This window comes from Rattus rattus, chromosome 2 (assembly GCF_011064425.1).
Source record: "Rattus rattus isolate New Zealand chromosome 2, Rrattus_CSIRO_v1, whole genome shotgun sequence".
In the NCBI taxonomy this organism is placed as follows: Eukaryota; Metazoa; Chordata; class Mammalia; order Rodentia; family Muridae; genus Rattus; species Rattus rattus.
In genome coordinates this window covers 168,446,772-168,459,587 of record NC_046155.1, presented here as the reverse complement: position 1 = coordinate 168,459,587, position 12,816 = coordinate 168,446,772, and the positions used below count along the sequence as shown (strand labels likewise).

General features: G+C 51.7%; 1 protein-coding gene across 1 annotated transcript; it reads left to right on the top strand.

Annotated features, from left to right (window-relative positions):
- Positions 1-521: 521 nt before the first annotated feature.
- Sertad1 (SERTA domain containing 1) lies at positions 522-3,934 on the top strand. The gene is made up of 2 exons (XM_032894113.1): positions 522-782; positions 2,871-3,934. The coding sequence occupies exon 2, from the start codon at positions 2,874-2,876 to the stop codon at positions 3,582-3,584; it is 711 nt and encodes a 236-aa protein (XP_032750004.1). The 5' UTR covers positions 522-782; positions 2,871-2,873; the 3' UTR covers positions 3,585-3,934.
- Positions 3,935-12,816: the final 8,882 nt, after the last annotated feature.

The following is a 12,816-nucleotide window of genomic DNA, read 5'->3' as shown; positions in this document are numbered from 1 at the left end:
AAAGTTCGTCGTTTTCTTTCTTTCTTTTTTAAAGACAGGATCTCACTCTGAAATCCAGGCTGGCTTCAAACTCAAAGCAATCCCCCTGCTTTAAGTCTTTCCATGCTGGTGTTATGGGTGTGAACAACCACGCCCCGCAGGAAATTATTTTCAGGGACTTAAACTACTGCCCAAAGTCACACAGCTACTCCGGAACTGATGCCCAGGACGTGACCCTGGTGTCATTCCGTCCCCACCTTACTCCCATCTTTAATAGTAGCAGAATCCAGCTGTCCCACTGTAGATTGAGTCCGGTATCGTAAATCCTACTGAGAAAACTGTTAATTTTGTAACTCTCAAGAGGCAGGTCCTCTTCCAGAAGTCATACAGTCTTCTAAAATCACCATGAAGTGACAGGCCTGTACTTTAAAAAGGCCCAAACCCCTACCTGTCACCGCCCCACAAGGGAAATCGCTACCAGAGTTTGTCGCTTCGCTCAGGCAGTCCTCCTGGGCATGCGCTTTAGAGACAGGCTCCCCCCTCCTTCTGGAACGTCCCCGAACAGGCTCCGCCCACCACCACCAACGAGAGCGGATCCCGGAGCTGGAGGGCGGGGCTGCCACGCGAGTGGGCGGGAACTAGGGATTGTCGAGTGTCTGGAGTCGTGCTCCCGAATCAGAACTGCGCCTGCCGTCCCAGGTGTCGGTTGCCGGAGCCCAGCGAGCTAGCGATGCTACGGCAGCCGCTTCCTGATTGGCTGCGTGTGGCTCCCTCTTCGTTCTGATTGGTCGGGAGTGATCTGGGTATGTAAATGAAGGGGCCTGGTAGGGAAAGACGAGGGTACGGGCGACCGGGATATTTAGCGTGTTCGATACCTCAGCTAGGTAGATGTTCGCCAGAGCTGTTCGAGATCGAGGGCTAGGGCCTGTATGTGTCGCCCGGCCCGGCCGGGCTGGGTGAATCACGTCGGAGCCCGAGAAGGGGGCGGAGGCGCCGGCTCCCTGGCTCCGGCTGCGTGACTCATCCGCCCCCGCCGCCGCCGCTTCGGGAGGAGCCGCCTCCACTGCCTTCCGGAAGCGAGGGGAGGCCGGGCTAGCTGAGCGACCCGCGGGGGTCGCGGCTTGCTATGCCGGGGAGAGACAGGCAGGACCCTGGAGAATCTAAAGGATCCCGGGGTCAGAGGGGCCGGAGTCCCGGGGGAACCCAGGTCGGAGTACCGCTAGGGGGCGCCGGGACTCGAGGGGCGGAGTCGGGGTGGGGGCTGAATTCCTGCGGTTCCCGGCTCCCGGGTCTTCAGCGAAAAGGGCAAAGACTCGATTTTTACTGTCTTGCCAAATCTAGGCAAGTGTCCTCGGGACTGAGACCCTGCAGTCTTTGTGCCCCCGTTAGATAGGGCTAGGGGTTCCAAACTCTAGTCCTCTCACCTTGGAAGAAAGTACGGATTTTCAAACTTCTGTCAATGACTTAACTCCTGCGGCCCTTCAGGGTTTCCCTTATCGGTTCTTTTTCCTCAATAAGTTCGGTATCCACCGCTTCCTTGAATGATTGCTAACATCTTAGGGTTTACATTCAAGCGGTCAGCACCCCAACAAGTGCTGCAGCCTCGGAAGGCAGGCAATTTGGGCCCACTTCTATCCCCAAACCTTCATACACACACACACCCGATGCTGCCCCACCACCAATCTTGCCCTAGGCAACAGCTACCCCGGATCCTCTAGAGACATTGCCAACTAATGTCACCACTCATCTTCCTGCCTCGACCCTACCCTCCATGACTCTGTCCTGACACTCTGAAAATCCAAGCCTCCTCCTACTCCTGCCCGCGCCTCCTTCTGCCTGCTCCCCACCCCCACCGGGACTCCTACTGTGTCACTCTGCGCCTGCTCCTAGTGTGTGGTTTGTTTTTTTTTTTTTCCTTCCCAGTTCAGGTTTACCTCTCTCAGTCTTCCTTTGGCCCTCTCAGGAAAGCCTGGCCTAGGTTCTCCATAGCCTACACAGCATACATCAGGGTTCATCTTCAATGTATCTTTCTTAGAAAGACCTGCCTTGACTACCTCCAAGATGGCATCTTCCTACCAGTTTCTGTACATTTGATTATTTAATGTCCCATGCATATAGCAGATACTCTGTGTGTTGATGACTGCATTTGCAATCAAGGAGTGGCACACACACTATCCTAACCCTTGTGAGACGGAGACAGGAGGATTGCCTGGAATGGCTGGCCAGCCTGGACTACAGTTGTGAGGCTCTGTCTCAAAAGAATAAAACCCAAAAGTGCCTATAAATAAGTCCTAATTATGTGGGCTTAGAGCTTGCTATTCCTACAAAGGACCTGAGTTCAGTTCCCAGTTCCCACATCAGATGGCTTGCAATTACTTTAAAACCAGTTCCAGGGACTCCTGGGCATCTGCACTTTCATGCACACACACAAACACAAAATTTAAAATAAAAGTAAAATTTCAAGTACTAATGACTACGTTTTTGTTCTTTGACTCTAATCTGTGTTAGCAACTTCTAGCATAGATGCTATCTGTATCTTAGGAGTTCACCGAGGGGGCTGAGGATATAGCTCAGTTGGTAGAATGTCTGTTTTACATGCAAGAAGCCCAGAGTTCCATCCCCAGCATCAAATATACCAAGGATGGTGGCACACGCCTGTAATTCCAGCACTGGGGAGATGGGGAAGGGAAAAGCAGACGTTGGCTTACCTGGCAAGTTCAAAGCCAGCCTGCGTTCCATGAGACCCTATCTCATTAGAAATAAATATGCTTAGGAAACCTAGCCCTCGGAGGTCAATTGACTGGTCAGGATCACACTGGCAGCAGTTGTGAGAGCTGGGTGTGAAGTGCGTATTGGCTTTCCGTAACCGAATGACTCCTTCCTCCCTGCAGAGGATGCTGAGCAAAGGTCTGAAGCGCAAGCGGGAGGAGGAAGAGACAATGGAGTCCCTCTCAGTGGACTCGTGGTGGTTGGATCAAAGCCGCCCAGCAGTGGCACAGACCCCGCCGACAGTGGCTTCTAGCTCTCTCTTTGACCTCTCGGTGGTCAAGCTCCACCACAGCCTGCGGCAGAGCGAACCAGACCTCCGACACCTGGTGCTTGTGGTGAACACACTGAGACGAATTCAGGCGTCCATGGAGCCGACGACCGTCCTGCCACCTGAGCCCATTCAGCCCACAGCCCCCTCTGTGGCAGATAACTTTCTGTCTAGCTCAGACGCCGGCCTCTCAGCCTCCATGGCCAGCCTCCTGGAAGATCTCAGTCATATTGAGGACCTGAACCAGGTCCCCCAACCCCAAGCAGACGAGGGGCCTCCAGGCCGCTCTGTCGGGGGTGTCCTGCCCAACCTGGGTGCCTTGGACTTGCTAGGCCCAGCCACGGGCTGTCTGTTGGACGATGGACTGGAGGGTTTGTTTGAGGACATTGATACCTCCATGTATGACAGTGAACTTTGGTTACCAGCCTCTGAGGGTCTCAAACCTAGCCCTGAGAATGGCCCAGCCAAGGAGGAAACTCCAGAGTTGGATGAGGCTGAGCTGGACTACCTCATGGATGTACTAGTAGGCACACAGGCACTGGAACGGCCACCAGGACCTGGGCGCTGACCCTTAGACCCAGTGATGATTGACTTGGATCTGAGTTGAGCCTGGTGGTTACACCAATCCACTTTGACGTGACAGAGATGGCTTCCCCTCACAGAGGAGAGCCAGGGTCACTTTGGAGAGACAGTGCTGAGTCCTGGAAACTTCACATCCATCCACCTGTCTTGGCCAGTGAGGGAGTTAGAAATAAGCTCCCAGTGGTGAAATGACGGGACCCAGAGACAGCAATGGTGTTTGGGCTAGGCTGGGGGTTGGACTGGGATAATAGTCTGGGCTATCCCATCCTATTATCCCCAGTGTGGGAAGAGACCTCATAGTTTTTGGAAATTAAAACCAGCTTTGGGAAATACCAAGTCTGTGTGCTTCTTTGCATCTGTGCCGATCAGGGATGAAATAACATCAAACTTGTAATCCCGTGACACTCCCACGGTTATAGTGGAATAAAACGCACTCCCGGTATATATCTTTGAGCAAAGGGCAGGAGCTTTCAAGAGGTCTCCCAAAATAAAACCACTAAGTTTAGTGGAGAGAAAGCAGGACCTTAAGGGCCAGGCAGCTGGCTTTCCACGTAGAAGCTCTCCAGGTCCGGGCAAGCCGGGGCCACCTGCCTGCCTGAGCGCATTGGGCCTGGCCGGAGCCGGGTGTCTGCGGCCGCCCCCGCGGTCCAGCTGCATTCCTGGCCCGGCTGGGAGGGGCCGCACACTCACAGCTCTGGCACGGGACCCAGGCTGCGTCCTTCCTGGCGGCCGTGGGGGCAGGGCAGGGCAGGGCCCCAAGAGCGGAAGGATGGTGGGGAGGGTAGGAAGGGAGGAGCCGGGGCGGGGCCGGGGGGGGGCGGGTGCTGGACTGCCACCCAAAGGGCAGGATGGGTCCTGAATCTGGGGACTGTGACACCGGAGGGCCGCTCCAGGATCTCCCCAGGGGCCGGAAACTCCAGGACTGCGGCCGGCCGGGGTGGAGCTGGAGAGGCGGGAGCTGCACGCAGCCCCAGGGGCCCAGAAGGGGTGGGCGGAGCTTGGTTTCCTGGAGGAACAGAGGAAGCTGTGCCCATTTCTGGAAGTGGCTGAGGCGGGCCACCGACAGAAGCGGATGGACATGGCTTCAGGCTAGCTGGTGCCAAGTTAAGGATCCTCCTGGCTCCTGAACCCAAGCCTTGGAGACTCCTGTGCCTAGACCGCAGGACATCGACAGCCCCTTGCTGAGGCTGAGACCTTAGGAGCCCAAGCTGAGCTCTGCGGCGCCCCCTTGTGCCTGGTTAGGAATCTACGATGTAACCTTGATCATACTAGCGAGGGTCTCACGCTTTTTCTTTTTTTAGAAGAGGCTTCTGTATCCTAGGCTGGCGTCTAGCTCACTCTGTAGTGGAGGCTGGCTTTGAACTCCTGATCCTTCTGCCTTTACTTCCCTACAAGCTGGGATTACAGGCATGCGCAACTGTGGTTTTTGAGATAGGCTTTCACTATGTATACGAGAAGGCTGGCCTTGAATTTATTATGTAGCCCAGGCTGGCCTCAGACTTGTTGTTTTGTGCCCCGCCCCACCCCCCCAGGTATTAATTATGCTTTGTTATTGTTTTTTTTTTCTTTTGGTTGGTCGGATTTTTGTCTTTTTGTACTTCTTTGTTTGTTTGTTTGTTTTGGTATTCGCGGCTGTCCTGAAACTCCCTAAACAGACCAGGACGACCTTGAACACATAGAGAGCCACCTGCTTCTGTCTCCAGAATGCTGGAATTAAAAGTGTGTGCCACCACAGGTGGCTGTTTGCTTTTTGAGACAGGGCGTCCATAATGGAGTCTAAACAGACCTTGAACTCGTGTCAGTGCACCTGCCTCAGCCTCCAGCTAAGATGTACCTTTCACACAGGCTCAGGTACACAGTAGGTGTTCATAACTACTGAAATAAAGAGGGAAGAAGAGGTGGCTGAGGACAGTTCCTGTTGGTGGTGAATGCCTACGGAGGGGAGCTACCCCAGGGTGTCATAGCCTGAATACACAAAGGCTGTCTGAAAAGAAGTCCCAGTACCAGCCAGGGCTGGCACTTAGCTTGGAATGCAGTGGGCCCTGGAATCTGCTGGCCGAGGAGGCGTGTCCTTCTGGAGTAGAACCTGAACATCGCTGTACCAGAGTGCACACAGCCATCCTGAGGTCAGAGGCCTGGAGAAAGGGATAGGACCTCAGATGCACACTTATCCTAAAGGCACCAGGACGACGGTCCGGACGCTTTGCCTTTTGAGCAGAACGTGAGCTCTTTCCCTAGGCATCTGACCTTCATCTGCAGAGATGTAAATGCGTGGTATCTGGGACATACCTCTTAAAAACTGAGCACAGGAACAGCATGCAACCTGGGCCACTAGAGCTAAGAGGCGCCGGGGCCAGGGAGCAAATCGGGAGCATCAGCCAGCGGGGTGTGTGTGTGTGTGTGTGTGTGTGTGTGTGTGTGTGTGTGTAACGACGACGGTACAGACATTGTTGAAGTGATGAGCTTCAACCGAAGGGCGGGGAAGAAGAGACATGCTTAAAAGCTGGCTCTCGTAGGTCTACTTATTAATCTGTTTATTGTGGTGTTAGAGGTCTAGCCTAGGGCTTTGTACATGCTCTAGATAACCACCGTACCACTAGGCCATACTCCCAGCCTCCCACGCCCTCCTCCCGCTTTCTGAAGGTAGGCTTTCTCTACGTAACCCCAGCTATCCAAAAACTCCCTCTGTAGACCAGGCTGGCCTCAAACTCAGAGATCCACCTCCCTCTGCCTCCAAGTGCTAAAATTAATGGTGTGCGTTACCACGCCCCACTTTGCTTTTTTTTTTCTTCTTTTTTTTTTTTTAAAAAAGCTTTATTTTTTTTTTTTTTTCAGAGCTGGGACCAACCCAGGGCCTTGGGCTTTAGGCAAGCGCTCCACCACTGAGCTAAATCCCAACCCCACTTTATTTTATTTTTAAAGACTTATTTTTTTTCTGTTTGTGAGTACACTATTGCTCTCTTCAGACACACCAGAAGAGGGCGTCGGATCCCATTACCGATGGTTTGTGAGACACCATGTGGTTGCTGGGAATTGAACTCAGGACCTCTGGGAGAGTAGTCAGTGCTCTTAACCGCTGAGCCATCTCTCCAGCATCTCCACTTTATCTTTTATTTTGAGATATATAATAGTCTTTGTAGTCTGGGCTGCCACTGAACTCTTAATCCTCATGCCTCAGCCTCTCAACCAGTTGGACTTACAGACCTGCACCACCACACTGGTTCCTACCTGGGTTTAAGCCCCAGCTTTGCCACTCTGGGGCTAAGTGACCTAACTTTTCTGAGCCACCCAGTTCTCTGTAAATTGGAATAGTTAGAGAGTTGCTGCTCTAGTGCTGAGAGACAATAGACCTTAACATTTTCAGGGGTCTCTAAGTAGCTGGCCTGGGCTGGAATGAGGAAGGGAAGCCACCAATTCAATGAAACTAGGAAGAGAGGGAGACAGGGGCCAGGCACACATGCACAAGCAGGAACCTGACTGTGAAAGCAGCAGGGAGTCAATAATTTCCTTATTGGATGTGACCAGCTGCAAGTGGACATGGAGCCCAGGGTAGAGTCCCCAGGGAGGAGGGGAGCAGTCATAGGAGGGGAGGGTGCCGAAGGGACAGCAAGGACACCTATGGGGCCAGCTGTAGGATGATGACTCGAGGAGACTGTAGGACCATAGAGAAGAGTAAGTACCAGACGTAGGTCTGGGATTGGAGCTGAGCCTGTGGAGAGACACCACGTGTGTAAGAGGCTATGAAAACCAAGGGAAAGACTTCGGACCCCTGGGACTGAACTCCAAAGAGAGTCGTGGAGGGAGGTAAGGGCCTGAAAGATGGCTCAGGCTGGGTCAGGAGAGGGTGGTCCCAGAAGGGCCACTTCTATCTCACCACATCCCTTCCGTCCCACAGGATGTCCTGTGTTTATGGAGGTGGCCTGGGTTGGTGCCACCCTCATAAACTCGGCTTCCCATGACCACACCCCTGTAGGGTAGGGAAAACAAAACAGAGAGAGGGGAAGACACAGAGCTGGAAAGACAAGAAAAGAGGAAATGGGCATGGAATAAGGACAGACATGAAGGACCGTGATCTAAACAGACACAAAGACACCATTCAGAAGTCACAGCAAGCCAGGGACAGATTTAGGCCACTGTAGGGAAGATGGACTGACAGTTACCAGCACAATAATCCCAGAGCTCAGGAGGCTGAGACAAAAGGGTCACAGGGTCAAAGCCAGCCTGAGCTACATAGCAAAGCCCTCACTCAGAAACAGATAAACATCTAGATAGGGTGGCTCTTGGTTCTAGTGGCAGAATTTGCACTTCAAAGGCTGAAACTGGAGGATTGCTGTGGCCTTGAGGCTAGCCTGGGCTACATAGTGAAGTCTAAGAAAGCCTAAGCTATCTCAAAAAAACAAACCAACAACAAAGATGACAGCTGCCACTAAGTCTTTTTATTCTGTGACATTTACTTATTTATTCGGGAGGGTGTGTATGTGTCATGGTGAACATGTGGATGTCAGAGGACAATTCAAAATGATTCTTGCCTTCAACCCTGTGGGTCCTGGGGGTCAAAACAAGGTCAAAGTCCTTGATGAGCAGGCAGAGCACTGTATACATAATAAAACCTTTTTTTAAAAACAAGATTTATGTATGTTTGTATGTATGTATGTATGTATGTATGTATGTATGTATTTAATGTATGAGTACTCTGTAGCTCTCTTCAGACACACCAGAAGAGGGCACTGGATCCCATTACAGATGGTTGTGAGCCACCATGTGGTTGCTGGGAATTGGATTCAGGACCTCACTGCTCTTAACTACCGAACCGTCTCTCCAGACCATAAATAAAAGTTTAAAAACAAAATGAAAGCAAACAAATAAACAAACAAAAAAAAACTTGTGGGGGCTGGGAGGTTTAGCACAGATTTGATCCCACCACTTGGGAGGCAGAGGCAGTTAGGTCTCTGAGTCTGAGGCCAGCCTGGTCTACAGAGTGAGTTCAAGGATAGCCAGGACTACACAGAAACCTTGTCTTGAATTCCCCACCTCACGTTCCCCCCACCCCCGACACTCCAAAATCTCTGTAGAGCAGGTTGGCCTCGAACTCACAGAGATCTGCCTGCCTCTGCCTCCTGAGTGCTAGGATTAAAGGCCTGCGCCACTGTTCCCAGGCTTAAAACCTTCCTTGAAAAACAAACAAAAATAACCAAACAAAAAACCTTGAGGGAGATGATAAAGCTCGCCTGGTGGCCAATACCTTTATTTCCAGCACTAGAACCAAAGGCAGATGGATGAGTGTCTGAATTTGAGGCCGTACTGGCTTAAATATTAAGTTCCAGGACAGCGAGGGCTACACCGTGATACCCTATCCCAGTGGGAGGGGAGCTCCAGTTTTTGAGCACTGGAAGGGAGATCATGTCTTAATTTCTTCAATTTTGGTGTGCTGTTGCACTTGTCGTTGAGGTTTTTGAGTCAAGGTTTCATGTAGGCTGACCTTAAACTCAGAATATAGCTGAAGATGACCTCGAACTCCAGATCTACTTGCCTTCGCCTTCTAAATGCTGGGCTCACAAGTCTCTGCCGCTGTAATCGTTTCTTGGATGAATAAACCCACAAATGAGTAAATGCACAGCGTTTCTATGACTACATGATACAGCAGAATAGTTAGGTGAGGGTCTTGCGCTTGGCAGCAGCCACCCCCCACATTTCCAGGATGCTGCTGGCTATGTTCTGGCCACACCCTATTGCTCAGTGCCTGCCAGAGCTGGAAGGCATTTCCCAGAGCTCAGCACATTCCAGCCTTCCCTGGTGGCTCAGAGTGGGCAGGGGGCATTTCACAGAGGAAGGGGGTGGCCCCAGCATGCTAGGATCCTGCCACCCCATTCCTGACCCCATCCCCTCAGCAAAGATCCAGATCCCTCAATATGGGGTGACAGGAGGGTCCACAGAGACACCACCCAAGCCAGTGTGAGGGGCCAGTGTGCAACCCTTGGTCCTGGATGGACAATGGAGCAGAAGCTGCTGACTGTAGCTTTGGGGGTAATCCCCCAGCCTCAGCCTGGCCCCAGCTCTCTAGGCCTCAGCTCAGAGAGCTGAGAGCATCTGAGGCAGCGGCCTTGTGGGCGACAGAGGCATGTGGGGGTATCTGTGTTTCCTCTGCCGCTCCCCAGGGTCTGGTGAGTCAGGGCAGGCTGGGGGCTGGGCCAGGGGGTCAGTGGAGTGGGAATAAGGCCTTGAGATATTGGTTGGAGAGCTGGGCAGGACTGGCTTGAAGTGTGTGGTACAGTTGCTTGCTGTGTGATCTTGTGAAAGTTACCGTCCCTCTTCCAGTTTCCTTATCCCTGAATCGGAAGGCCAGAGGGGAGCAAGGCATCTTTGGGATCTGGCTGAAGTGAGGTTGGAGGTCAGCTTCACCTCCTCTTTCTCGGGTAGTTATGAACTGAACATAACAGGCCCTCCCGAAGGCAGAGGCGAAACGCCTCGGAACTTGGAATACAGTGAGTGTCAGCAACAGTGATTTTGTTGAACAATAAACAGGAGTTCTACCATGCAAAGGTTCAAAGCCTCCTTCGCCCTCAGGAGAGGCCTATCCTGTCCTCTCATTTTGGTTGTTGCTGTCTGTGTTTTTAAGACATTAGCCCATGAGCCTGGCCTCAGATTCAGTATATAGCCAAGGAGGTCCCAAGATAACCAGGGCTACACAGAGAAACCCTACTTTGTGGTTTATTTATGTACTTTTGTGAATGGTTTTGGTCTGTTTGTTTATTTGTTTTTGTTGTTGTTGTTGTTTCTAAGACAGGGTTTCTTTAAGTAACCTTAGCTATCTTAAGTAGAACTTGCTCCATAGATCAGGCCGGCCTTGAACTCATGGAAATCTGCCTGACTCTGCCTCCTGAGGGCCAGGATTAAAGGTGCATGTCCCCACCGCCCGGCTTGTTTTTATCTTTGTTTTTTATTTTTCAAAGATTTGCTTTTATTATTTTCAATGATGTGTAAGAGTGTCTGCACGGAGACACAAGAATGCAGATAGACGCCTGCTGAGTGAGACCAGAGGTATTTGGCTCCATGGAACTGAAGTCACTGATGACTGTAAGCCACCCGAGGTGGGAATGGGAAGCCAACTGGGTCCTCTGGAAGAACAATAAGTGACCCTAGCTGCTGGGTCCTGCCTTAGTCTTTTTTTCCCCAAGTGCATTTATTTACTGTGTGTACATATGTATCATAGGATATGTAAGGGCATGTCTGTGTGTGTGTGTGTGTGTGTGTGTGCACCTGTGTACATGTTTGTGTGTGCCTGTGTGCATGTATGCATGTATGTACATGTGTGTGCATGCATGCCTCTGTGCCTGTGTGTGCATGTAATGTGTGTGCCTGTGTACATGTATGCACATGTGTGTGTGCATGCCTCTGTGTGTGTGTGCATGTGTGCATGTATGTGCATGTGTGTACGTGCATGCCTCTGTGTGTGTGTGTGCACATGTGTGTGCCTGTGTGCATGTATGCATGTCTGTGTGTGTGTGTGTGTGTGTGTGTGTGTGTGTGTGTGTGTGTGTGTGTGCCAAAGGGCAACGCTCATGAGTTTGTTCTCACTTTCCAACACATGGCTGAAGGGACTGAATTCAGGTCCTGGGGCTTAATGGCAAGGGCCTTCATCTGCTAAGTCATCTCACTGGGCCTACCATAGATTTTAAAACTCATTGACTCCATTATAACCTTCAAGAGGTAAGCATTCTTACTACTCCTATTTCAAAGAGAAAGAAATTGAGGCCCAGTGATTCTCTGTGATTGCCGAAGTTCCCATAGCCGGGACCGCCTGAGCTGAGGTCTGAATCCGGGTTCTCAGGGAGACAGTGTAAGAGGTTGTCTTGATAATCTCAGGGACTATGTGGGCTAGGCCTGGGTCCAGGAGCCCAGAGATGATGGGGGTGGGGGGCTGAGTGTCCGAATGGGGGTGGCACACAGATTCTTGAACCGGGCTGGGGTGGAGGTCTGGGCTCTGGCAAAGGAGAGCTTGGTGTTTGCAGAACCCCACCCCCTTGCAGATGGATGTAGTGCAGAGAAGGGGATGTTTGTTTCCCCACCACCCACCCTTTGGGTGACATCACAGCGGGACAGCCAATGGCCAGGGTCCCCCCTCTTCCCCTCCTTCCCATTCCTTTTCCCTCCCAGCCCAAGCCTGGGGCTGAACAGACAGACCACGGAACTCTGGAGGTGTCTGGAGGCCCACTGGTAAGAAATAATCCTCTGGCCACTCTGGAGTGGACGGGCCGAGCAACCCTAGGAACACAACCTAGGGTTCTGGGAGGTCTGGGAAGGGAGATTGACATACAAATTAAATTCATGGGCTTCAGAGCCAGGCTCTGGGTTCAAATCCTGTGTTTCCATTTTGAGGGAAGGGTGCTCCTTTGATCTCTTGTGGCCCAGGCTGGGCTCCAATTTATGTAGCTAAATATAACTCTGAACTTCTGGGCTCCCTGCTTTCACCTCCCAAGTGCCAGAATCACAGGCACATACATGCGTGCTGAATACATGTGGTACTGGAGATGAATCCAGGGCCACATGCATGCTAGGCAAGGCTCTGTCTGTCCAGTCTACTTCTTCTGTAGCCCTTCTTTTAGTGTTTTTCAAGACACGGTTTCAGATTCTATCTATATAACCCAGGCTGGCTATAGACTCCTGGAAAGCCTCTGATTTTAGTCTCATGAGTTCTGGTGTGTCCAACTATACCTGCCTGGGCAGCTTCAGGCTATACCTTTGTCTTCCCTTCTTCCCTTTCCCATCTGTAAAATGGGCAGCTGGAGTCCCCTTTGCATGACCGGTGGAGTATGTGAATTGCCGGGAAAGGGTTCTTGGTCTTTGAACGTGGATGCTGGAGAGGTAGCATTGATCCCATTGGTGGAGACAGGACTCAAAATTTAGTGGTGCCTCAACTTAATGTCCCCTTTCTGTCGGAAGCAACTTAGGGGCTGCGGTGGTACAAAGGCTGGGTACAGAAGGCAGGTGTAATGATGGTTCATGCCTGTAACCCCAACATAACACAGAGGTGGAGAGAGGCAGGAGGATCAAGAGTTCAAGGTCACCCTCATTTACACAGGCAGCAGAGTAGCCAGCCTGCACCACCAGGAGACTTTGTCTCCAACGTACAAAGATGGCTTAATCTGAGAAACAGATGTGTAGCCCCCTCTCTGCTCTCTGATGTTGCCAGAAATTAGTTTGTATTAGCTGAGTGCTTA

What these genes read in the sequence shown, in the direction of transcription:
- Sertad1 (XM_032894113.1), top strand. Translation starts at nt 2,874, where the DNA reads ATGCTGAGCAAAGGTCTGAAGCGCAAGCGGGAGGAGGAAGAGACAATG.